We start from the raw sequence: 24053 nt of genomic DNA, 5'->3' as shown, positions 1-24053 counted from the left end.
AGCAAACTTCAGGAGGAGACAAGATAAGATCAGATAAGAAAAAAATAACCATTGCATACATTTAAACTCTGAATTGTACATCCTGTACTAACAACAGATAAAGGGCAAATCTTTCCTCATTCTTTTATCCCTTGCTTCCTTAACTATCTGATTTCTTTTCTTTTCAGTATGCAAGTATTAAAGTCATTCATGTGTGGATACTTTTTTTTTTTTTTTTTTTTTTACTAATAAATGAAAAACAAAGTGGGATTCTGCAAGTCATGAGATAATAATTCTATAAGCCACACCTGTTGGAATCTGATGTCAAGGTCAAAGGTGACAGGCTCTCTGGGGTTGCAGGTGACTGGCAGGCGGTATTCCTGATGTGATGGGGCAGCGCATGGCACCAGCTTCACAGTATAGGTCCCTGAATAGTCACGTACCTTTGAAGAGAAGATATTGATATATTACATTTAAAAATCTGAGGTGTAGTCGGATGACAGCAGCAGAAGAAAATTAATTAAGAGTCTTAGTCACTTACGGCAAAGTCAGAGACAAAGCTCCACTGCTGTACTGGCTGGTTATAGGTTGGTTCACTCCTTATGAGGCGGAGGGAAAATGTCAGGCCTGGATGATCAGCTGACATAATCACTGAGCTTGTAAAGGATGCTAGGAAAGTGCCAGTAATGATAATAATGATATAGTGGTTCAATTAAAAGAATGCATAACAGTTTAGAGTTTTCAAAATAAACTATCAGACATTATTTGCTTCTGTTTTTATAAGAAGGCTGCAAAGCAGTCATTGTTGGCATAATTATTCTCCTCTGGCAGATGAAGAAACTGGGCTGTGACTGTGTGACTTTCCAAAGATCACACAGCTAGGATGTGACTTTCTGATGCCTACTTCAGTGCTGTTTCTGCTCTATAGTTTTGTCAAAATATAATTGTACAGAAATGCTCAAATTGTTCAGAGCTACTTTCTGGGGAGTCACAGCAGCACAATAAATGGTGATGTGAATGCATTTATTGTGCAGTGAAGCTATGAGCTGAACTTAAAATAGTCTATTAGTATCCACACAGCTGGGCAAACCCAATTTATGAATGGAGTCTAATTTTACTTGGATTGCCTGCAATCATGGCTACACAAAGATTAAGTTTATTAGAAAGTAGGCATGTAGAAGAAAACTGTATAGACCAGAAAATCCTCATTTTCCGGAACTGTCAAATACAATAAAGCAAAACGATTTTTTTGGATTCTTTCTTTCTTGTAGCTCAGTTCCATAAAAATGCAATGAAGCCTCTTTCTCTTCATAATTATTCAGCCCTATTCTCTTTTGTTAGAGTTCAAGTCCAGAAAAAGAAAGGCTATAAAGATGTTGAGTGAACTATTTTCCCTTTTCCAATCTAACATAAGCTGGCAGAAAAATAGCTTATTTTTTATTTGACTCTCCATGTTACCGGTTTGGAGAGTCAAATAAAAAATAAGCTCTTTCTAGTGAAACATCCCTTATTTAAAAAAAACAAAAAACAAAAAACAAATGAAGTTAGATGTGGGATTTTATCGACTGCTGCCTTATTGATATTCAAAGCACAGTGCATCACAGTTAGTAAAATTGCATAGCCAATACTTATTAAACATAATTAACATGTCCAAAACTTAAATATGAAAGTGAAGTACCTCCTCTGACCCTATTAAAAGGGTTTCTCACAGTATCTAGGAAAAAGCTGTGAAAAGAGAAGTGCTTGCTGAATGAATCATCTGCAATTCAGTTTGCACAATGGAAGCGAAGCAGGGAAAGAAATGATTATTCCTATGCTCTTTAAGGAAAACTTCACTTAAAATGAACTCAATAGGGTTTCCTTTTAATTTTACTCCAATTATTTTGCATTTTCTCTGAAAGTCTGCGTAATAATAATTTTGTGGATTATGAGGTGAAGCTGAACAATTATCAAGCTCTCATGGAGATAATCGCACATGTACAATTCATTTGAGATTAAGGGCTTCAGTGGTAACAGGGAAGCAGGCTGAAACGTGTGAAGATGGAAAATCTACCTCCTTTTTGTGTGAGGAGTGGTTGTTAAAAGATAACGGGGCTTACCGGGATGTGACAGCACAAATAAGCCATGGAACTGAGCCTCTGTCTTGAAGTGCACGGCCAAGCGCCCCTCATCACCGATGCGCATGCTGGTTGGATAGAGAGAACCTATAATGGGGAGAGTACGAAGAATGAAAATATATGTAGCCAGAGACCCCTTATGTACAGATTCCTTCCAAAAATTAATTCAGGTTTGACTTGTCTTTAAGCATTCTGGGCAAAGGGTATTATCAGAAGAATTCTGAATAACGGAGGCAGAAGTATCTTCATTTTCTTTTCTAAGCAGAAAAGGGAGCCAAAATGAATTATTAAGTAACATGAGTGAAGTCACTATGAAATACACAGATTACTTACAATAGACCAAGTTTTCTTTTTTTTTTAAATCTGAGTTTACAAAAATGAAGCTGTAAATTGAGAGGCATGACAAAATTGTCAAAATGATGGAGATTCGGACACGTAAATAGAAATAGGTTTGAGTTATCCAGAATTATTCCTAATTTTACAGACTTAAAGAAAGCTCTGAAGCTTTCCCAAGAAATTTAGCAGTTTGATAAAATTTGGCTCCAGAAATCAGAAGGAAACAAGAGATCCTATGTGGAGGTTGGGAACCACAGAAAAATCCTCATTAAGATTAACTTAAATATACATCTTCTAAAACAAGACATAGACTTAAAACATTTGAAATAATTTGGAATCATAACTCAGGGTGATCATATTACCTGTCACATTGCTCTAAAATAGAAACTATTCAAAATGAAACATGGAGAAAAAAAGACAACAACAAAATGAACAGAGCATAAATAGGTTTTAATCCACTTAAGAGAGTAGATTTACATTTGATGTGCACTATTAACTCTGTTTTCCTGCTGGCTAGTAAAAGATAGTACTGGCATGACACTACGGATGTTTGTGGAATCGGAACAGTAATACATGTCTGAAAAAGAAAAAGCACTCATCTTACTAATGGATTTATTAGACCGATGCTTGTGGATTTTGAACTATGAGTTTAACGTGGAGATTGAAACCAAGTTTTGCAAATGCTTGCGAACTCGAACTAGTGGCATTCACAATCAGAGTTCGCAGACATTCAGCTAAAGTATCCCAGAGTAATAGAATTTTAAATCAGAAAGAGATATTAGAAGTTTTGTCTATCATTCAGAAAAAGTTAAGTCCCAGAAAGGTTAAGGAATATGTTTGAGATCTCACAGCTAGTTAGTTGTAGAGTCATGACTAGAATTCAGGCCATAATTTGTATGTAATTTAAATGCACCTCTTTTTTTTCACAAATAAAAATGTGTAACTTTTTCCCTTGGTCATTTCTTGCTTTCGTTGTAGCTTCCTCTATCCATTTTCTAGAATTCAGAAAAATATACGTTGTGTTATGTAACACATAAATAATTAATAACCTAAAATAGATCACAAGGATAAAATATCCATGAAATACATAAAGTTATATTTAATAATCACATGTTACACAAAATTTAAAGCCCTAATATGATTTAAAGTTTTTTGATGAAAAAGGTGAAATTATCTTATTATAGAATAGAAAATGAAAATATACTGAAATTTGCTAGTACTACTTTTAGCAATAGCAAAAAAAAAAAAAAAAAAAAATCCTCTTAAATAGTTTAAATAGGTTACAAAACTATAGAATGTTCCAAGTCTTCTGAACTCACCTTGAAGTTCAGCCTCTGGGGGGCTGCCAATTCCATCATTCCACAAGATGGCAGTGTCGTACACAAAAGTGAGACGAAGCTCTGACTTCAAGTCAAAATGCTGCCAGCCTCCTACCCCCACGGGGGAATGGAACACGTAGGAAACATACAGAGGGACTCGAAGGGTCACATAGGACTGCACTAGGTTTAGGACCTAAAACAATAAAATTACATCTATCAACACGACTCAGCGTTAACTAAGTGGGCCTAATTTTGTACAAGCCATTTTCTCTTTTCGCTTAACTGAAGATTTTAAGTAATCATTGAGAAGAGGAAATGACAGCATTTTATAACACTATTTTCCCCTCACTTAATTTTGGATCGATTAAATAGTTGTTACTAATTACTTTCATTAGCAACAAAGGATATGTACCAGAAATCCTTAAGACAGTGCATTATTTTGAGCATACTATACTTACAAAATCCTCTTTAGAGCAGTTTTATGAAGATAGTTTACATACCATATAATTCACCTATTTAAAGTAAACAATTCAATGGTTCTTAGTATATTCAAGGAGCTGTGCAGCCAACACGGTCAATTTCAGAAGATTTTCATCACCTCCGAAAGGAAGCCTGTACTTATTAACAGTCACCCCCTAATCCCTCCTCCCCGCCAGTCCCTGGCAACCACTAGGTCTTTATGTATTTGTCTATCCTGGACATTTCATATAAATGGAATCATACAAAACGTGGTTTTTCTGTGATAGATTTCTTTCATTTAGCATAATGTTTTCAAGGTGCGTCCATATTGGAGCACGTTTCAATACTTCATTCCCCTGTTACTGAATTGCAGCCCATTGTATGCACATATTACATTTCATTTATCTATTTATCACTTCATGGCCATTTGGGTTGTTTCCAGTTTTTGTCTATTATAAAAAATGCTGCTATGAGCTACTTTTTTATTAAGGGAATATGAAACATAGATCTGGAAGCAAATATATTTACTAATGACATATAACTGATAATATCTCAAGAATAATTAGTTGAAATGAAGTGTCTTGCCTTGAATTTTATACTTTCCTCCTTCTGGTATTTAGCAGATGGGTTGAGAATAGTGGAAGATAAACTATTATTTATTTATTGAGTACTTACCATATTTCAGAAACTGTACTAGTTTCTGAATAAACACTATTTAATATTTTCACTCTCCACCATAATTATTTTGCATTATGGATGGATAGTTGGATGGTCAATGGGTGATGGATAGAAAGAGAAGAAGATAAAACTAAGACTCAAAGGAAAAAGGCAAATGTCCCACAGTGTTCTCTAAGCCTCCCGAATAGCTCGGACAAAGTCAGAACTCAGCTTTTGGCCCATGTTTTTTTCCATTCTGTCATACTTCATCATATTCCAAACAAAGATGAAGGCAGTCCTAAGGTCATCTAACAAAGGTTATCATATTTAATTCTCAAAATAGGTCTGCACAATAGTAGGACAAATACAACTAGCCTCTTCTACACAAGAGGAAAGGATGTAGGTCAGATCACACTCCATAGAAGTTTGAGTCAGGCTGTCTGATAATGGTCTAGTTCTCCTTCCACACTGAGCTTACAACAAGAATCACAGGCAGGAGTTGGCAAATAATTTAAATCATGAGAACCATAATTTAGAACATTCTTATGAAGTTAAAAGTAAACTGCTCATGTCACAAAAATGATGACCTGAATCCCTAATAAAAATATACAGAAAAGAACCATCAACCAAACCAGTTATTTCATTCTTAACTGTATAGTATAGTAGTTAGCATTCCCTCTTACCTGCTAGCCTGGCCAGCAGGAGAAGTGCTTTGCATTAAAAGTCCTTTGAGACAGTAGTTTCTATGGGCGGCTATTATTACTTTGTTGAGCAATTGATTTTGAAGTGCAGGGAAATGGACAGTGATTAAGTCAATCCATATGCCACTAGTCCTTAAGATTAATATTTTACCTTACAATTTTAATAAACCATGATTTTAAAAAATAATTAGGCTTTAGGCATAGATTTCCAATTAAGCTTTATAGGTGCTAAGAATAATTTTTTCCAATGTTATATTCTATCCATCAAATGTTACTGAGTATGCTATTTTGGAGGGAATTACTAATATTCACTTCCTATGAATAAGTTACTTGGACTACAGCTCCCCAACTAATTCTTATTTGATTTTATTTGATGTGGTAAACTAGAGCTTGATCATTTTTGGACACAGAATCAGCATTCCATTGCATTTTCTTAGTACCCATGGCTAGGTCTTCTTTCTGTCTACTTAGAATCTCTACCTGGAGGAACTGGAGCCTAAATGAAGCTACCTTGACCATCTAGATCACCTACCTTCTTCAAAAGTGAAGAGTGCAACGCAATCATTCTAACATTTAGATGTCAACGTAAAAAGCACTTAATTTTCTTTCAGCCTGTATCACAGGACTTTTGAAGGTATTTGTTTATACTGAAATAAATATCTGTCAAATGTTAAAGAAACCGAGATACAATGAGTGATTTCATATGTCCCTATTGCTGTTTGAAGTTCCTTTATCAAAGGCAAGCAATACTTTTAGTTCCATATTTAAAAGGAAAGTGTAAAATGCAAATACCATGGAAAAAGTAACACACTGTCAAATTTATTCTACTACACACTGGGGTAAGTATATATCTTGCAAAATAATTTAGAGTGGCTTACATATAAAAGAGAATCAGTATACAAAGTATAAAACAATGGGATGGAAAAATGACCTCTTAAGTATATTCCAGCCTCAAAGTTTCATATATCTAAATCAAACACATAGTGAAAAAGAGGCATAATTACTCCCCAAAGCAACTAAGAAAAAAAATTTATTTACTTTTCCAGAATTATGCTATGTCTTCTGATAAGTACATTATAATTTCATGTTTTAAGTGAAAACTATGATTGGAGTTGCATTTCTGTAGCTTATTCATGCACATTGAACAATGTTATCAGTCACTGTTTACCTGTAAACAAATGGGAGAGTTAAGATTCTATGTCTCAAAACAGCTAGCCAGGACAATAAAAGTCAAATGATCTGCAGTCTTCAATTATTTTAAAAAATTGTTTTCAAGAGAAAAACTACCAAACTATCCAATAGTTTTAAGAACTTAATTTAGCTTTAATAACCACTTTGCATCTAAAGTGTTTTTTTATTGTGAACTCAAACAACTTTAAATTTTATTTACAAAATAGGTGTCACACACAAAGGTAAAGTGGAGTCATTTATTTAATTCATCTCTATTTTGCTTTTCCTGCTATTTATCTGTGTTTATATTTTAGAAACTATTAAAATGATTTTAGAATCAAATATCATTAGAGAAATTCCAAATTTGTTTTTCTTGGCAAGTAAAATTTTTAACTTTTATGAGTGATGATGTGACTGTCGTAACTGCTTTGTTCCTCTGTAAGCTTCATGTCTGGTGTCCTCATGAGTACTTGGTATGTTCCCTGGCACAGAGTAGGTGTTCATGGAATATTTCTTTAATGAATGAATGTACAAATAAATGAGATGGCAAAATCAGATATAGTTTTAATAACAGCTGAAGCTAGATGTAGTCTAGCTGCATAAAAGTTAATCACACTTCATGCTGTTAACAGATAACTATCCTGTTAACTACTTAGGTAAATAATCTGAATTGGGAGGTTGGAGAAGGAAGAAAACCCTTACACAGTGTGTTAGATTTTCATTTATAAAGAAAAATGCAGGGACTTGGCAATATTTTATGGTGGCAGCTTTAGCTACTAAGAACACATTTAAAAAAATCAATTCTCTATCATGTTGTTCCTAGCAAAAGCAATTACCAGTTGATAAAATGTGTTTGCACAGTGATTACCTTGAGCTAAGATGCCAAATTTGGGAAAGGACTAGAGGCGGGCAAGTAATGTCTGTAGGCGCTTGGCCTGGGCTCTGTGGGATTGTTGAGGACAAACAGACCTGGGTCAGCTCTGGCTTGCTGCAGGGGCTGTTTCCTGGGGTGGTCAATAAAACCACAAAGCCTCTGAAGCACATGGAGTCTGTGCTGATGGTTTGCTTTTTATTTTTCTCCATTTTCCCATCCTTAATGCTGAAATGCAAAAGTGTGGAAGGCCCTCATGACATTTTAAAATAGAGTGTAAGGTAGAATTTACCAAGCATTTACTTTGCCTTCCTTCAGGTGCCATCTCATGAAATATGCTTGCATTCAACACTGATCTGCCTGTATTCAGATGAAGCTGTAGACCACTGTTGTTAGGACATGGATTTGCACCGTTTTACCAACAGTGGGTGTGGATGTAACCTGGCACGTATTTTCATGAATGCTGTCAGGCAGCATACTTGTACCAAGAACAAAGGAAAAAGTTCATCTGGCTTTCTTGCAATTGCATCTGTGACCATATCCATTCCTCACATTCAATTTAATGCCCAGAAAAGCATTATGATGTGTTTAACAACATAGGTTTACAAGCTACACGAACCTGGGCCAGTTATTTGAATTCTCTTTGCTTCAAAAATTGTACTTATCTCAAAGGGCTGTGGTGAGGCTAGAATGAGTGGAAATATACAAAGTACTTAGAAGAATGGCAGGCATGTAGTAAACAATAAATAAATGTGAGCTATTACAATTATCATTGTCCTTACTGTTATTGCTAGCTAGTACTATTATTAGATATTTTGTTCTCTTCACTATAAGCCAAAACTAACGGAGGAAAATTAGGGCAATATCTCAGAGGGTTGAATTTCTTCTACTTTAATTTTTATTTTCTTCTCCCTCACCTATGTGTAAATAATATGTCGGTGTATGTTGAGGTGAGGGTGTAGGAGACCATCAACAGCAAGGGGAAAAGCAGAAAGTTAACCTCAATGAAGAAGGTAGAAGAAAATGGGATGGCCTATGTAGAAAGCTGCAACTGGATCCCTTCCTTACACCTTATACAAAAATTAATTCAAGATGGATTAAAGACTTATATGTTAGACCTAAAACCATTAAAATCCTACAAGAAAACCTAGGCAATACCATTCAGGACATAGGCGTGGGCAAGGACTTCATGTCTAAAACACCAAAAGCAATGGCAACAAAAGCCAAAATCGACAAATGGGATCTCATTAAACTAAAGAGCTTCTGCACAGCAAAAGAAACTATCATCAGAGTGAACAGGCAACCTACACAATGGGAGAAAATTTTTGCAACCTACTCATCTGACAAAGGGCTAATATCCAGAATCTACAATGAACTCAAACAAATTTACAAGAAAAAAACAAACAACCCCATCAAAAAGTGGGCAGAGGACATGAACAGACACTTCTCAAAAGAAGACATTTATGCAGCCAAAAAACACATGAAGAAATGCTCCTCATCACTGGCCATCAGAGAAATGCAAATCAAAACCACAGTGAGATACCATCTCACACCAGTTAGAATGGCCATCATTAAAAAATCAGGAAACAACAGGTGCTGGAGAGGATGTGGAGAAATAGGAAGACTTTTACACTGTTGGTGGGACTGTAAACTAGTTCAACCATTGTGGAAGTCAGTGTGGGATTCCTCAGGGATCTAGAACTAGAAATACCATTTGACCCAGCCATCCCATTACTGGGTATATACCCAAAGGACTATAAATCATGCTGCTATAAAGACACATGCACACGTATGTTTATTGCGGCACTATTCACAATAGCAAAGAGTTGGAACCAACCCAAATGTCCAACAACGATAGACTGGATTAAGAAAATGTGGCACATATACACCATGGAATACTATGCAGCCATAAAAAATGATGAGTTCGTGTCCTTTGTAAGGACATGGATGAAACTGGAAAACATCATTCTCAGTAAACTATCGCAAGGACAAAAAACCAAACACCGCATGTTCTCACTCATAGGTGGGAATTGAACAATGAGAACTCATGGACACAGGAAGGGGAACATCACGCTCTGGGGACTGTTGTGGGGTGGGGGGAGGGGGGAGGGACAGCATTAGGAGATACACCTAATGCTAAATGACGAGTTAATGGGTGCAGGAAATCAACATGGCACATGGATACATATGTAACAAACCTGCACATTGTGCACATGTACCCTAAAACCCTAAAGTATAATAAAAAAAAAAAAAAAGTAAAAAAAAAAAAAAAAAAAAAAGAAAATGGGATGGCCATCTATGATGGTTAATTTTAGGTGTCAGCTTTACTAGATTAAGGGATACCCAGATAGTGGGTAAAGCATTATTTCTGGGTGTGTCCATGAGAGTGTTTCCAGAAAAGATTGCATTTGAATCCACGGACTGAGTAAGGAAGACCCATCCTCACTCAATGTAAGTGGGCACCACCAAATTGGCTGAGGCCTAGATAGACAAAAAAGGAAAAGAAAAGGACAAAAATAGTACTTATCTCAAAGAGTTCTTGTGAATTATCTCTCTCTCTCTCAGAGCTGGGACACTCTTCTTTTCCTGCCCTTGGATGTCAGAACTCCCAGTTCTCTGGTGTTTAGACTTGGGGACTTAACCTGGGTTCTTAGGCCTTTGGCCTCTTGGAGTGGGCCACACCACTGGCTTCCCTGGTTCTCCATCTTGCAGATGGCCTGCCATGGAACTGTTCAGTCTCTACGATCTCGTGAGCTAATTCTCTTAAGGAATCCCTTCTCATCTATCTATTCTATTGGTCTGTCTCTGGGGATAACCCTGACTAACACAACATCTCTAAGTTTCACCCCAAGAGAGTAAGCAACATGTTTTATTAAACTGTATTACCATTTAATTTACAATAAGGATTTTAGAATTTTATAACAAGATCCTAAAATCTCAATGATTTACTCTGAATCTGGTCATCACTATGACATTGATCATCATGGTTATGCTATTAAATTTATGTTTAACAATGCAAAAGCAGAAGTCTTTCAGAAGGAACTCATACAAGTTAGCCATCTTCCTTAAGAAAGTAGCGCAGACTATTAAGAACTGAATTATGTTGTAATTCTTATATTGCACTCTCTTCTAATATTATGGAACATATGCTTTTCTAGCAGGCAAAACTTAACTGAAAACCTACAATTGCTGATTTTCACCTAATGGAGTAGAACTGTTGTCAGTTCCAATAGAGAAGCAGAGTAATGACTTTTCCAGCTGGCAGAAGTCATAGGAAGAAAAAAAATACTGAGCACAAATAATTTGATAAAGGAACTGGAATTTTAAAAATCTAGCAAATCATAGTCACTTTAGCTGATCTAAATTTTACAGTACGATTTGATTTGAAGAATGAACACAGTAGAGGGCAGGCTTTGCATTCAAAATAAAACAGCCTTGCCACATTAAAAAAGTGGACAGATATAATAGGATAAAGCTTAGGTAGGCAAGTGCAGGGTTTTTACTATTGATAGAAAAGGCTACCTGGGTAACATGTACAAAAGACAGAGAAGTGCTGCCACTTTGTGGAGAAGATAGAAAACATTCTTAAGGGTAAAAAAAGACTATAAACTAGATGAGATCCACAGAGAAGTTCAATAGCATGAAGTGATTGTTTTTTGTTTTTTGTTTTTGTTTTTGTTTTTTTGAGGTTGAGTTTTACTCTGGTTGTCCAGGCTGGAGTGCAATGGCGCGATCTCGGCTCACCACAACCTCCGCCTCCCAGGCGATTCTCCTGCCTCAGCCTCCTGAGTAGCTGGGATTACAGGCATGCGCCACCACGCCTGGCTAATTTTATTTTATTTTATTTTATTTTGACAGAGTCTCGCTCTGTCGCCTAGGCTGGAGTGCAGTGGCATGATCTCAGCTCACCGCAACCTCTGCCTCCCGGGTTCAAGTAGTTCTCGTGCCTCAGCCTCCTGAGTAGCTGAGATTACAGGAGCCCACCACCACACCCGGCTAATTTTTGTTTTGTTTTTTTTTTTAGTAGAGATGGGGTTCCTCCATGTTGGTCAGGCTGCTCTCGAACTCCCGACCTCAGGTGATCCGCCCGCCTCGGCCTCCCGAAGTGCTGGGATTACAGGCATGAAGTCACTGCTCCTGGTGTATGAAATGATTTTAACAAGGAATGAGAACTACGACGTAATCCTATTTCTATATCCAATTTTGTTTATGCCAATAGATGCTGTGAGGTAAGCAAGAATCTGAGAGAAAAGCAACCAGAAAGGAAACAGAAATAATTTAGTAATGGATTGAAGGCAGCTTTGTAAGGAAGACGTGAAGGAAGTAGAGATACCTGATCTATAAAGAAAAACGGTAAGGTAGATTTGTGAATATGAGCCTTTATTTTTCTTCCAGGGATTGAATCTTTATTTTTCCATGTTTCTTTCAGGTAGCAAAAACAGGTTAGGAAAGAGGAATCTACAGGATGAACACTTACACGTGTTTAAGTAACTTGCTCGAAGACATATAGCTAGAAAATATCAGAGCCAAATTTTGGTCAGCATTTGCTTGATTCCAATATCCAGATTCCACCATCTTATACTGCTTCTCTATTGCTATTTCTTTTGGCCTTTTTAGCAATCCCTGCAAGTTACTAAACATTGATGCTTTTGGACAAGGTGGCTATGGTCATGTCTCACCACCTCTGAGTCCAATTCAACATCAACACCAGCTGAGCTTGTCAAAGTCCACAGCTTTACTGTGGGATTATCTCATACTAGTTATCTAGTTTTTTCTTGCTACTGGTTGTTACATATTTCAACACCTTATGAATATAGCACAAAAAATGCAGCCTAACTTTAGCTCAATCTGGAAGGGCATTATATAGTCTATATACCATTCAACACGTCAATGCATAAACCTACTTACGTAACTCCTTGTTTAGTCCAGGTAAGATATAGCATTATTTCTAGTTCAGATACTCATAACAATTTTAAATCATGCCCTACATATTTTAGGTTCTCTATTGTAACCCTGAAGAAGATCTTGCTTCCTTATCATTTTCACAACTTTGTTGCTGGTGATGTTGTGGGGGTGAGGATTGTGTGTGTGTATGTGTATTTTGTGTGTGAATGTCTGTGTAGTATGAGGAAGGCTCAGTAACTGTAGAGTGAAAATAACAATAAGCTTTTAATAGAAACATTTGACTATGTTAATGATAGATAAATGAATCAAAAAGTGAGGAATAGGAGAAAAACAGAAAAGGAAGCAGAGTAAAACAGGAGGCTAGAAGAAGAGAAAGTTTTGTAAAAGGTAAGGGAAGAAGAAAGTTAGAAAAGAGGGATAAAAATTAGACTGACTCCCAGGATTGTAAAACCTCACTTTAGGTGGCTCATGATACAACATCACAGGCATCTACACATAAACACAAAAAAAGATAGTGTATACTTTGAAGAGAAGTCAGTATTTGGATTTTTATAGTATCAGAGTAGATTTTGAGCTTAAGGCAATAATTATACAGCATCCTTTTGACATAGATATAATGTTTCTAACCCATTGTCAAAAACTACATATATTCTGGTCCATTGTTAAGAAATAGACATGGATTTTCACACCACCCATGCCAGTTGTCTGGTCCCTTGTTGTCAATAATTACCTACAACACCAAGATGGAAAACTGGAGTTGGGACTTAGTACAAATCTGTGTGACAAAACAAACCAATTGGTTCATCCAGTGACCAAACTCAGATGTTATAAATCTGTACCTGTCCATCCGTTCCAATGGTGCCACCACAGTCAGCAAGGAGTTCTGACATGTCATAGTAGCTAACGAACTCCCATAAACAGGCCTCTAGGTTCAGGTTCCGGTAGAAGCGTAAGGTATTGGGACCTCTGATAGGCAAGCTGTACTGGTAAGGATATGTCTCTCCAATTATTTCCGGATTTTTGGTAGCATCAGTCAAGAAACCATAGTGAGTCTTCACTTCAGTATAATCCAGGAGGTTGGAGCACTTGTGGTTTCCAACTCTTGTACCATCAGGGCTGAGGGTGAGCTCAAAGTTGGAAAGCTCTCTAGTGGAGATCACAGGGAGCATGCCTATGATAAATCGAAATCATTGTTAACATTCTTTCAAGTAGCCAAGAATTTTGAACCTTTATCTCTTAAGAAAACAAGTGTCATAAGATACTGTACAGCAGTGATGATCAAAGTGGTGTCCAGGCCCGGTGACGTGGCTCATGCCTGTAATCCCAGCACTTTGGAAGGTCTAGGTGGGTGGATCATCTGAGGTCAGGAGTTTAAGACCAGCCTGGCCAACATGATAAAACCCCGTCTCTACCAAAGTTACAATAGCCGGGCATGGTGGCAGGTGCCTGTAATCCCAGCTACTTGGGAGGCCGAGGCAGGAGAATTGCTTGAACCAGAAGGCGGAGGTTGCAGTGAGCCGAGATCATGCCACTGAACTCCAGCCTGGACAATAAGAGTGAAACTCCATCTCAAAAAAAAAAAACCCTACAAAAAACAAAAAAATAAAAAAGTGGTATACTAAGAACCCTAGGGTTCCCCAGGAAAATTTCAAGAGATCCATGACTTAAATGCTATTTTCATAATGATACTAAGCTATTATTTGACTTTGCCACCCATATTGTCTCACAAATGCGGTTTTTCAGAGACTACAAGATATGATACATTGCAACAGATTGAATGCAGAAGCAGAGAATCCAGTTATCTTCTATTAAGTCAGACATTAATGATACCTTCAAGAATATAACAGTGCCACTCATCATTTTTTTTGTTTTATAACATAGTATTTTTTAAAGGATGTATTTCATGTTAATATGTAATGTATTTCTTTTTGTAATTTTTAAATAAGTGAATAAATAACAATTCCTCGGTTTTAATTTAAAATCCAATAAATATTTATAGCTATCACCCACATAAACAAAATCTCTTTGAGATCTTCAATAATTTCTAAGACGTCCTGGATCATAAAAGTTGAAAACTGGCCATGAGTGGTGGCTCACGTCTGTAATCCCAGCACTTTGGGAGGCCATGGCGGGCGGATCACTTGAGGTCAGGAGTTTGAGACCAGCCTGACCAACATGGCGAAACCCCGTCTCTACTAAAAATACAAAAATTACCCAGGCGTGGTGGCGGGCGCCTGCACTCCCAGCTACTTGAGAGGCTGAGGCAGGAGAATCACTTGAATCTGGGAGTGGAGGTTGCAATAAGCTGAGATTGCACTATGTACTGTAGCCTGGGTAACAGAGTGAGACTCTGTCTCAAAAAAAATTAAAAAAAAGGTTGAAAACTACCACCATTATATAGTACAGGCTAAGGACTGAAAATTTGTTCCATAAAGGGTGAAATAATAGATATTTTAGCATTGTGGTCCCTGAGGTCTCTGTTGACTGTTCAATGCTGCCATCAGAGTGAAAGCCACTACTATGTGAAGGAATAAACAGAACTGTGTGCAATAAAACTTTATTATGGGCAATGGATTTGAACTCCATACCATCTTTATGTTTCAAAAGTAGACTTTTTTTTTTTTTCCCCAAACACTTAAAAATATAAAACCTATTCCTAGCTTGCAGATCATATGAAAACAGGCAGCAGACTGTATTTGGCCACAGGACATAAGTGTGTTGAGCCCTGGTGTAAGCAATACAGCAAAAGACTATGAACCAGTTCTTCTCTTTGAGCCTTTCCCACCTCTTCCTCTCAGATTCACTCGGAGCAAAACTCCGGCCCCGCAGAAGAAGTGGTCAGCCTCAACTACACTTCTGGCAGAGCTGTGACTATTGAGCATTGAACACTGCATTCAGAAAATGCAAAGCCAAGCCCTAGGAGTGGCAGAAGAGACCACTCTTTCTTTCAGGAAATAACTCTTACAGGTCTGTGTTTCTCTGATGCGTCCCTTCTCAGCCCTTTGCAGCTCAAGTCACACCTCCACATGGACCTAGAGACCGGGTGGTTCAGGGACCAGCATTATGTTATAAAGGAAGGAATGCAGATTCCTGACCACCTCCCCTTCCAATCCCCCGAAAAATTTCAGGTTGTAATAGGCAGACATAGCAGATGTTCTTGTTCTGGGGGAGTAGATTCTACCTTGCAGCTCATAATCATATTTCCTCTCCCTTAGCTACATAAAATATAACTAACATACCAAGTAATAAAATTAATATTAACGATTTGCTACAAGGATAAAGTGAATTGAGTGGAAAATAACTTGAAAATGCCTTCCGCACATGGTAAAATATTCCTAAAGTATGATAAAGTTATTGATGCACACATTCTGGTCACAGGTACTTAGCCAGAGAAAATAAACACAATATTTAATACCTGTTAGTTTCATTTTTAATTTTATTTAAATATCTAGGAAATGTCTTATAGTGACATGACAAATATTGAGAGAGACATAAAACTCCAGCTATAAAATTGCAACACATGTTGAAGGTAGGCACTAAGATATCAAATACTTTACTGTAACTTCAAGTTTACGATTGAAGATGCATTTGTACTCTTTCATAAAAGCTAGACTAGGTACCAAAGCTTTGTTTTATCGTGTCTGGATATGTATTACATCTATCTAATTTTAAAGAATGCTTACATTGCCATAGTTATAAAAACAGGGTAGAACAAAGCTAAAACAGTTGAAAGAAGCAGAAGGACTTAAAGCTCAAGTTGCAAATTGAACATTTAAGCTTGGTTATCTAGAAGATGAAGGAAAAGACACCAGGTAATGAGGAGTCCAAAACAATTCCACGAATTTGCTTACCCAAGTCACCTACCATCTATGTGTGGCATTGTGACAGTGAGCTTGATGAGGTTTGTGTAGTCTGGATCCTCAGGGCCTGTGTAGCGTAATTTAGCTGAGAACGGCTCTGCTCCAACAACCCCAGGTACACGGGGCTGACAAAGACCTTAAAAAAAAAACATTTATGCGAAAAGAAGGTAATCAATAATACCTAAAGAATGTTTTAAAAAAATAGGAGCTATTATTTTTCTGTGTACTTTCAACTTCTCTGCGGAGTAGGGCATGGATAAGAGTGTACATCATGTCATAAGGAATTAGAAGGCCACAGGGTGAGAAGTAATCCCAGCACACAGTTTAGTGGTCACTTGACAATTTATGGATTGTTCAAACTTTGAGAAAAAATTTGTTACCATTCAATGTAACTTAATGTGTGCTGGTTATTCTAAGTCATGGCCATATTCACAAAACCATTCAAATATGAAGTATGAACAGATACAGTAAAAGTGATTGAAAGTCAATAGGATAAAAGTAAGTGTAGTTAAACCAAGTAAATGTTATTTTTACTCTAGAATAATATACTTATCATTAGTTATGTTTACATTACTTATAAGTGAATAAAACTAAAACTGTGCTCATTTTAGGAACAAAAACTAAAGTCTCCTTAAAAATCAGAGGGCAAAATATGTACAGTAGAGTTTTCTCTATATATGTGATTTTTTATAGTATGTGTATTTAATTATAATCCATTTTATATTCATCTCTTTCTGTCTCATATCTCCCAGTGACCTTCAAGAATTTGAACATGAAACTCTTTCTCCAGTATTTCCTTTAGGAAAAGAGTGGGGTTTCTATTTGAACATCATGAAAGGAACCAAGATGCTGAATTATAATTTCAGGAGAACTTGGAAAGATACAATTGCTTATCTATTTGTATAAAACAGAGAAAATAGACAAATATGTACTAGAATAGCAATGAAATCAGAGTCAGGTCCCAGCATAGAGGCTGTCTGATTTATTAAAAGAGAGAATAATTTTAAGGCATTATTTAAATATTTGATCCTGAATATATAGTAGTCACAGGTGGGACATATGACCTCTATGCAGCAAATTTACTTTTGAATGCAGTGTGCAAATGGATGATTTAGAAATAGAATCATATATATACAACCGTTTTTAAGAAAAATCTCATTAAAAATTATTCTGCAGAGTGAAGGATTTATTTAAATAAATTTTCTGTCTTTCCAATGTTGTCCCCAGCCACGTCCTATTCTGCATCCCCAATGTGTCTTTGCTCCAGGCTTAAATACAGTCTCTCTTGTAATACCAAGGCATTAATTTGCACGTACCCCTCTATCTGGACTGCCCTTCCCCTCCCGTCCCCAGCAAAATCCTACTCACCCAACAACCAGCTGAGCTCCTTGCATGGCATGAGCTCTGTTCAGAGCTGAGCCTTGAATACCATTTTGCCTTGTCTCCTGGCTTTTCCTCCTCTCCCTCTCAGAAGCTTCCCCATTTCTCTGCTTGCCGTTCCCAGAATATCCCACATTCTTTCTTGCTTTTATGAGTTGTTGCTCATGCTTGTTTTCCTCTACTCTTCAGATTCAGCTTGAGTCTCCCCTTTTGATGAGCCTTTCCTGACCCACTCAGGGTAAAACTAATCACTTCTACCTGTGCATTCCTGTGCCCTGTCTAGACTAAAATGTGTCTGCATCTTCAACTGGACCAAGAATTCCAGAAAAGCAGGGATCCTGTCTTCTTTATTTTATTGCCAGAACAAAGCATTGTGTCTGGCATATGATAGATACTTAAAGGTAGAATGAATAAATATTTTGTTTTCTAATACATAATTTTGTATTAACTACTTACAAAATATATGGAATATGTGGGACATTGGAAGTATTAATAACCAGAAAGTAGACATTTGTAATATTGCACAGTATTCCAGTGATCTTCAGGGGAAAATGGCAATGACTGTACCTTCTTCTCTACTGATGGTTACAATAGGGCTCATGAGCTCCAGGCCTTCATCCCCATTGGTGTTCACAGCACGAGCTGCGCACTGTACCCGGGAGCCAGGCTGAAAGTATATGGAGTCCAGTGTGACCATCTTGGATGATGTAAAAAAGGTGTCGAAGTCCACTTCTCTCATAGGGCTGGTCACACCATCAGGGCCCGCAGGTGCACTAATCAGCCACCGGTACCGGGTCAAAGTGTCATTGATGTTCTCACTTGCACAGATAGAGCCTGTTTTATCATAGTCTGAATATTTGGGGTTGCAAGCCTATGGAAAATGAATGACTGTGTTAGGAACAGAGTGTAGAACAGGTGGAACGCATTCTTCTCCCGTTCTCTGCCATCGAGTTTTCACTGCTGCTTTCCCCAATTTCCACATGCTGTTCATACAGCTTCCGAATTTTGATTCCCAGGCAAGATAACATTTATAAACATAATTTGCATTTCAAACAGCTTATTGGATGTTTCTATTTCTAACTTAATACGTGTAAAATTGTTATTTATACCATAATCTCTTGAATCATCAGGTTTGCCAATTATCTTTATTCTCTCTTTTTTCCTCCCTCCCTTCCTGTCGCTCATCTTATCCCCCTTATCCAGTGAGTCATGAACTCGGCTGATTCTTCTTTTGCAATATTGCTTAAGTTGATGCCTTCCTTTCCATTTACAGCAGCACTTCTCTGTCTAATTCAGCTTCTTTTCTTCCAGTCCACTGACACACGACTGCCCTGTTAACCTGCCAGCTTAACCCCTCTGATCATTCTTCTGTGTGAGAACTCTTTGCTACCCAAAAAATGAAGTCCAAATTTCTTAATATGACATTTAAAACTCCCTATACTTTGACACCAAATTATCTCTGCCTTGTTGACTCAATAAACATGTGTTGTGTACCTTTTTATATATAAGTGATTATAGAAGTGCTGTTATGATATAAACATAAGTAAGTCATAATTTTAGCTCACAAGGAGCTTATAACTTAGAGTCAAGAAAAGGCAAATTTTAAAAGTAGTGATAATTTGCTATTTCTTATGCATTTTTTTCTAGCTGTAGCTCAAGTTGCAGTCCCTTCTTCCTAGAATGACCTTCCCTTGTCAGACTTGCATCCTAAACAGTCAAAATTCCACCTGACCATCCCAAACCTCCCCTCATATATGGAGCTGCAACTCTGACTTCTAATTTGTATCATTTTCATGATAGTGGTTATATCTTGCCTTATATTAGAATTACCAATTCCTATATTCTTTTCTTCATCTCTAAATATCTTGAATGCAGACTTCATATCTTATTTACTTTTCTGTTGGTGACAGACTGAGAACACACTATGTACACATCAGTTAATGAACCTTTGTTGGGTGAAGAAAGAAAGCTGGGAGCTTTATTTGATTAGTGTTATATTTGCAAAGTTCAAGGCTTAAACCATGTAGTATTTTTCTACTTTCATTTCTTCATAACAAAGCCAATGCTATATTGATTATAATTATTTGAAATAATTATCTTACAATTTTCCTCAATTTTGTGAATCTCCTACTCACTGTGATACAGATGACAGGATAGCCAGACATGGGTTCAGCACTCTCCTTAGCTTTGGAAGTGTCATCATACATCAACAGGGATACAATTTGAGGGACAGAAGGAAAAGTGACATCTGCCATGCTGCTCATTTCTTCTATGTACACAATGGCTTTCGTCACCTAGAAGGAAAAGATAATTATCACTGATTAGTGAAATATTAAACTTTTGATGCTTCTATGATTCAGGACAATACTCACGATCCCTGGCAAACCCATGGCCTCATTATGATGCAGACTGTCATACTCAAGAGCCCCTGGAGAACAACAGGCCCTAAGTGGCCTGCAGCACATGACCTTGGCACCTTGTTCACATCTTATGGTTCCAGGGAGGGCAGCTGAGCCCAGGGCAGTCAATCCAAAGGTTGGCCAGTGGCCCATGAGGTGTTTGGGCTCTAATTTATTTATTTTTTCTCCAGTTGTGATGACAGTAGCTAAATGTGTCTTGGGGTTGTGAAGGGAAATTTTATGAAGGAGTCAATTCTTTGACAGTAGGAGTAAAGCTGGAGGACATTCTGAAGGAAGGAATATCACAGAGGTCATGGGATAGTGTGAGCCTGGATGAAGCAGATGCCAGGTAATAAGAAACTCTTTGAAGCAGCCAAGGGCAGAAGGCACCGCCTGAAACCCAGGCAGGGGAGAATTTGAGTTCCAGACAGAAGAGGAATCTATGAACACCTGCTGCTGGGCAAGGTGACAAGAACACCTTGCTGTGAATTTGCACTGGCTCCCTAATAACCTTCCAATATCTGACTACATAGCATAGTTTCCTGAACTATCTTTACATGCATATTTTTAAAAGAAGCTTTCATCACTGGAAGTAGTTTGAGTGACTATTCTTTTCACCCAAAAGAATTTCATATGCTACTCCATAAAAATAATAATAAAAGGTTCATCTTATGTGATGAAGACACAAAACTATATTTGATAAAGATTGCCCGTACTTGAATTTTAAATAACTTGATAAAAAGCAAGGCACTGTAGTAGAAAAACCATCAGGCAGTAAAGATTACAAAATGATAAAAATATTTAGGGAAAAAAGTTTCCCAGCTTGAACTCATATTAAAGTGAAACAAATAAAAAAAAGTAACACAGTAAATTTAAGCAAAGACATAAATATTAATACATTCCAAAAAGACATGTAGTTTTAAAAATTATTTCCAATATAAAGGTCAACATTCCATGGAATTATGTTCATTTTGAGGAAAATCTGGTTAATGAGACAATATAAATTAAATAAGTATGGACAACAAGATTTAGGACTGCAACATTTTGATCATGAGGCTGTGGACATCAAATTCTGATAAAGTCAGGAGAAACAGACCTTGATTTGGAGGGTTAGCAAACTGCTCTGTGGGTTCGAATATGTTTTTTTTTTTTTTTTTTTGAGACGGAGTCTCGCTCTGTCACCCAGGCTGGAGTGCAGTGGCGCAATCTCTGCTCACTGCAAGCTCCGCCTCCCGGGTTCACGCCATTCTCCTGCCTCAGCCTCTCCGAGTAGCTGGGACTACAGGCGCCCGCCACCACGCCCGGCTAATTTTTTGTATTTTTAGTAGAGACGGGGTTTCACCGTGGTCTCGATCTCCTGACCTTGTGATCCGCCCGCCTCGGCCTCCCATCGAATATGTTTTATGAGCTGTGGCACTGAATTAATAGTTCCCTCTTTACTCTGAGATGCTGCTTTCCCTCTGATGGTTAATCCCAAGGTCAATCAATCATTACTGACTGACATGAGGAAGGGAAGTGCACTGGTTTGGGGCTCAGTGGCTTCAGTCCTTGAGTTTCCACAAACATGGTTTTTCAAAGAAAAAGATAGGCATTTCTTGACTATGATCTAATCAGAACCAAACACATTTACGTGGTAAAAAGAGATTATGCATATCTCTTTCCTGTAAGGCTTGTACAAAGTCTCCTCATTTTATTGTACATTATGTGATTGCTTTTATGCATTTTCTCTGACAAACTGCTAGCCATGAATTTACATACACATTACATTACTTACCTGCGTCTCTGCTATCATATTTTCATCAGGTTTTAGGTGAACAGTGAAGGCCTCTCTCATCTCTCTCACCCCGTCAGAGACAACTTCGATTTCAACCACGTGCTGGGTTTCCCCTTTCTTAAACTCAATTTCTACAAATGCAAAATCACAGATTTAATCATTTGCATATGAATATGAGAAGTTTTCTATCAAGCTTGCTTTTTTTTTTTTTTTTTTTTTCTGTGGCCTACAATGAAAAATACAGTTTACACTGTGGTCCAGTATATTTGGGTGTGTGTGTAAAATGAAATCAAATGTTTAATAAACATCACTAATTCTTACTCTGTGCACTTTACTTTAATGTTTTCTTTTTTCCCAAGACTTTATTTTTTTAATTTTTTTATTTCCCTTGGGTTTTGGAGGAACAGGAGGTGTTCGGTTGCATGAGTAAGTTCTTGAGTGGTGATTTCTGAGATTTTGTTTCACCCATCACCCAAGCAGTATATACTGTACCCAATTTGTAGTCTTACAACCCTCACCTCCCTCCCACCCTTTCCCTGGAGTCCCAAAAGTTCATTGTATCATTGTTAGGCCTTTGCATCCTCATAGCTTAGCTCCGACTTATGAGTGAGAATATACAATGTTTGGTTTTCAATTCCTGAGTTATTTCACTTAGAATAATGGTCTCCAGTTCCATCCAGGGTGCTGGGAATGCCGATTTCATCTGAAGGAAAATTTTAATAATAAGACATTGGTTTGTTGGCCCACAGTTTGAAAAGATGCTGAATTACGGAAGGGACAATCAGTAGTTCTAATATTGGGACACAGTCAGAAAAATTAACCTCTTATTCCCCAGAATTTCTAAACCAGTAAGACTCAAGACAAATGAATATGATCATAGGTATAATAGAGTGTGAATGGGATTTACGTTATGTATATATGTAGATGAGCTGGATAAATAATTGTTGAGTTTTTTATACAATAACAAATTATATTTCAAAAACACTTCTTTGTGTTTTTCAGGGAAACGTAGACAAGTTATTTTAGATAAATGCTAGTGACTTTTTTCCTTTCACCCTGCCCTTTCTTACTAAAAAAGAATTGCTTCTTTGTCATGAAAGTTAAATCTAGAATCCTAAAAAAAAAAAAATCAGAATTCTTTTCTTAACCACTCATTTCAAAATCACTAAAAAACATGAAAATTATCAGATTTTATTGAATTCATAATTAAGCAGCTGATCATACTGTAAACCATGGATAAACTATTTTGTTGGTTTTACTATACCTCTTAAGATACTGTTTCAAAAGAGAAAATATAAAGCCTATAAAGCATAGTTATCCCAATTAGAAGAGTCAACAGACGCCAGTTTCTGATGTAGCTGCAGTTCAGTTATTATAATTCTAAATTACAAATCCTTTAGAGTCTGGAAGAAGAAAATGAATTGCCAGTGCATTTTCCTTTTTCTGCTTCAATTTTTAAATTATCAGGTACGAGGAGCAATTTTCTTCTCTTTATCTTTGAAGATTTTTTTCTTTTTCTTTTTAAAATTAGTTCTCTGTCTCTAGATACAGCAATTATTCCTATTAGCCTTCACATATTATATGAGCCCATCAGTCTCAGATTTCTTATACCCTGAGAGAACTTACAGTTCTTGTTCCAGAGAAGAAAACAGCTAACCATTTGTTTGATTTGACCTGCATGATGTGACATTAAAAAATTGGTTTCTAACACTTAAATATCCGGGAATTGCATAGGAAAATAGAGATTTTTGAGTTTTTGGCACCTTCCTGCGTGGCAGAAGACTATGAACGCGAGGCTGTGATAATACAGGCTTTTCTTGGCAAGGAATGGGCTTGCTGGCTTAATGACATTACAGTCACTCAGTTTTCTCTCATATTTTCCTTGCTTTACTCGTTTTCATTGCTTATCTTAGACATGTAAACATTCAAGGTTTTGTAATGCCTTGAGTTATACAAACCAAATTTCTTAGAATTTAAAAAATTAAATATTTATTTTAAATATTTGTTATTACTTGCTGGGTGGTGGTCAGGTTTTCTCATTCACATTTATCTTTTTCTGTCACTTTAGGCTATTTTAGCATGCAAAAAATTTCAACTTTTTTTCTATATTTAATTTTTTCTGGTTT

The 24053-nt window shown here is 37.0% G+C and overlaps 1 protein-coding gene across 1 annotated transcript in view; it reads right to left on the bottom strand.

Moving 5' to 3' along the window:
* The window catches only part of FREM2 (FRAS1 related extracellular matrix 2), a 187999-nt gene that overhangs the window by 5143 nt on the left and 158803 nt on the right, over positions 1-24053 (bottom strand). Inside the window, exons 12-20 of the mRNA XM_055244106.2 lie at positions 21928-22058; positions 19890-20048; positions 18322-18625; positions 16379-16510; positions 13354-13685; positions 3752-3944; positions 2079-2183; positions 521-648; positions 288-422 (exon numbers count right to left, since the gene is read on the bottom strand). Of these exons, the coding sequence (XP_055100081.2) occupies positions 288-422; positions 521-648; positions 2079-2183; positions 3752-3944; positions 13354-13685; positions 16379-16510; positions 18322-18625; positions 19890-20048; positions 21928-22058 (1619 nt within the window). The remainder of the gene's footprint in view (positions 1-287; positions 423-520; positions 649-2078; positions 2184-3751; positions 3945-13353; positions 13686-16378; positions 16511-18321; positions 18626-19889; positions 20049-21927; positions 22059-24053) is intronic.

Source organism: Symphalangus syndactylus, chromosome 15 (assembly GCF_028878055.3).
Source record: "Symphalangus syndactylus isolate Jambi chromosome 15, NHGRI_mSymSyn1-v2.1_pri, whole genome shotgun sequence".
NCBI lineage: Eukaryota > Metazoa > Chordata > Mammalia > Primates > Hylobatidae > Symphalangus > Symphalangus syndactylus.
The sequence above is the reverse complement of the archived record's forward strand: the minus strand, read 5'-3'. Positions and strand labels throughout refer to the sequence as shown.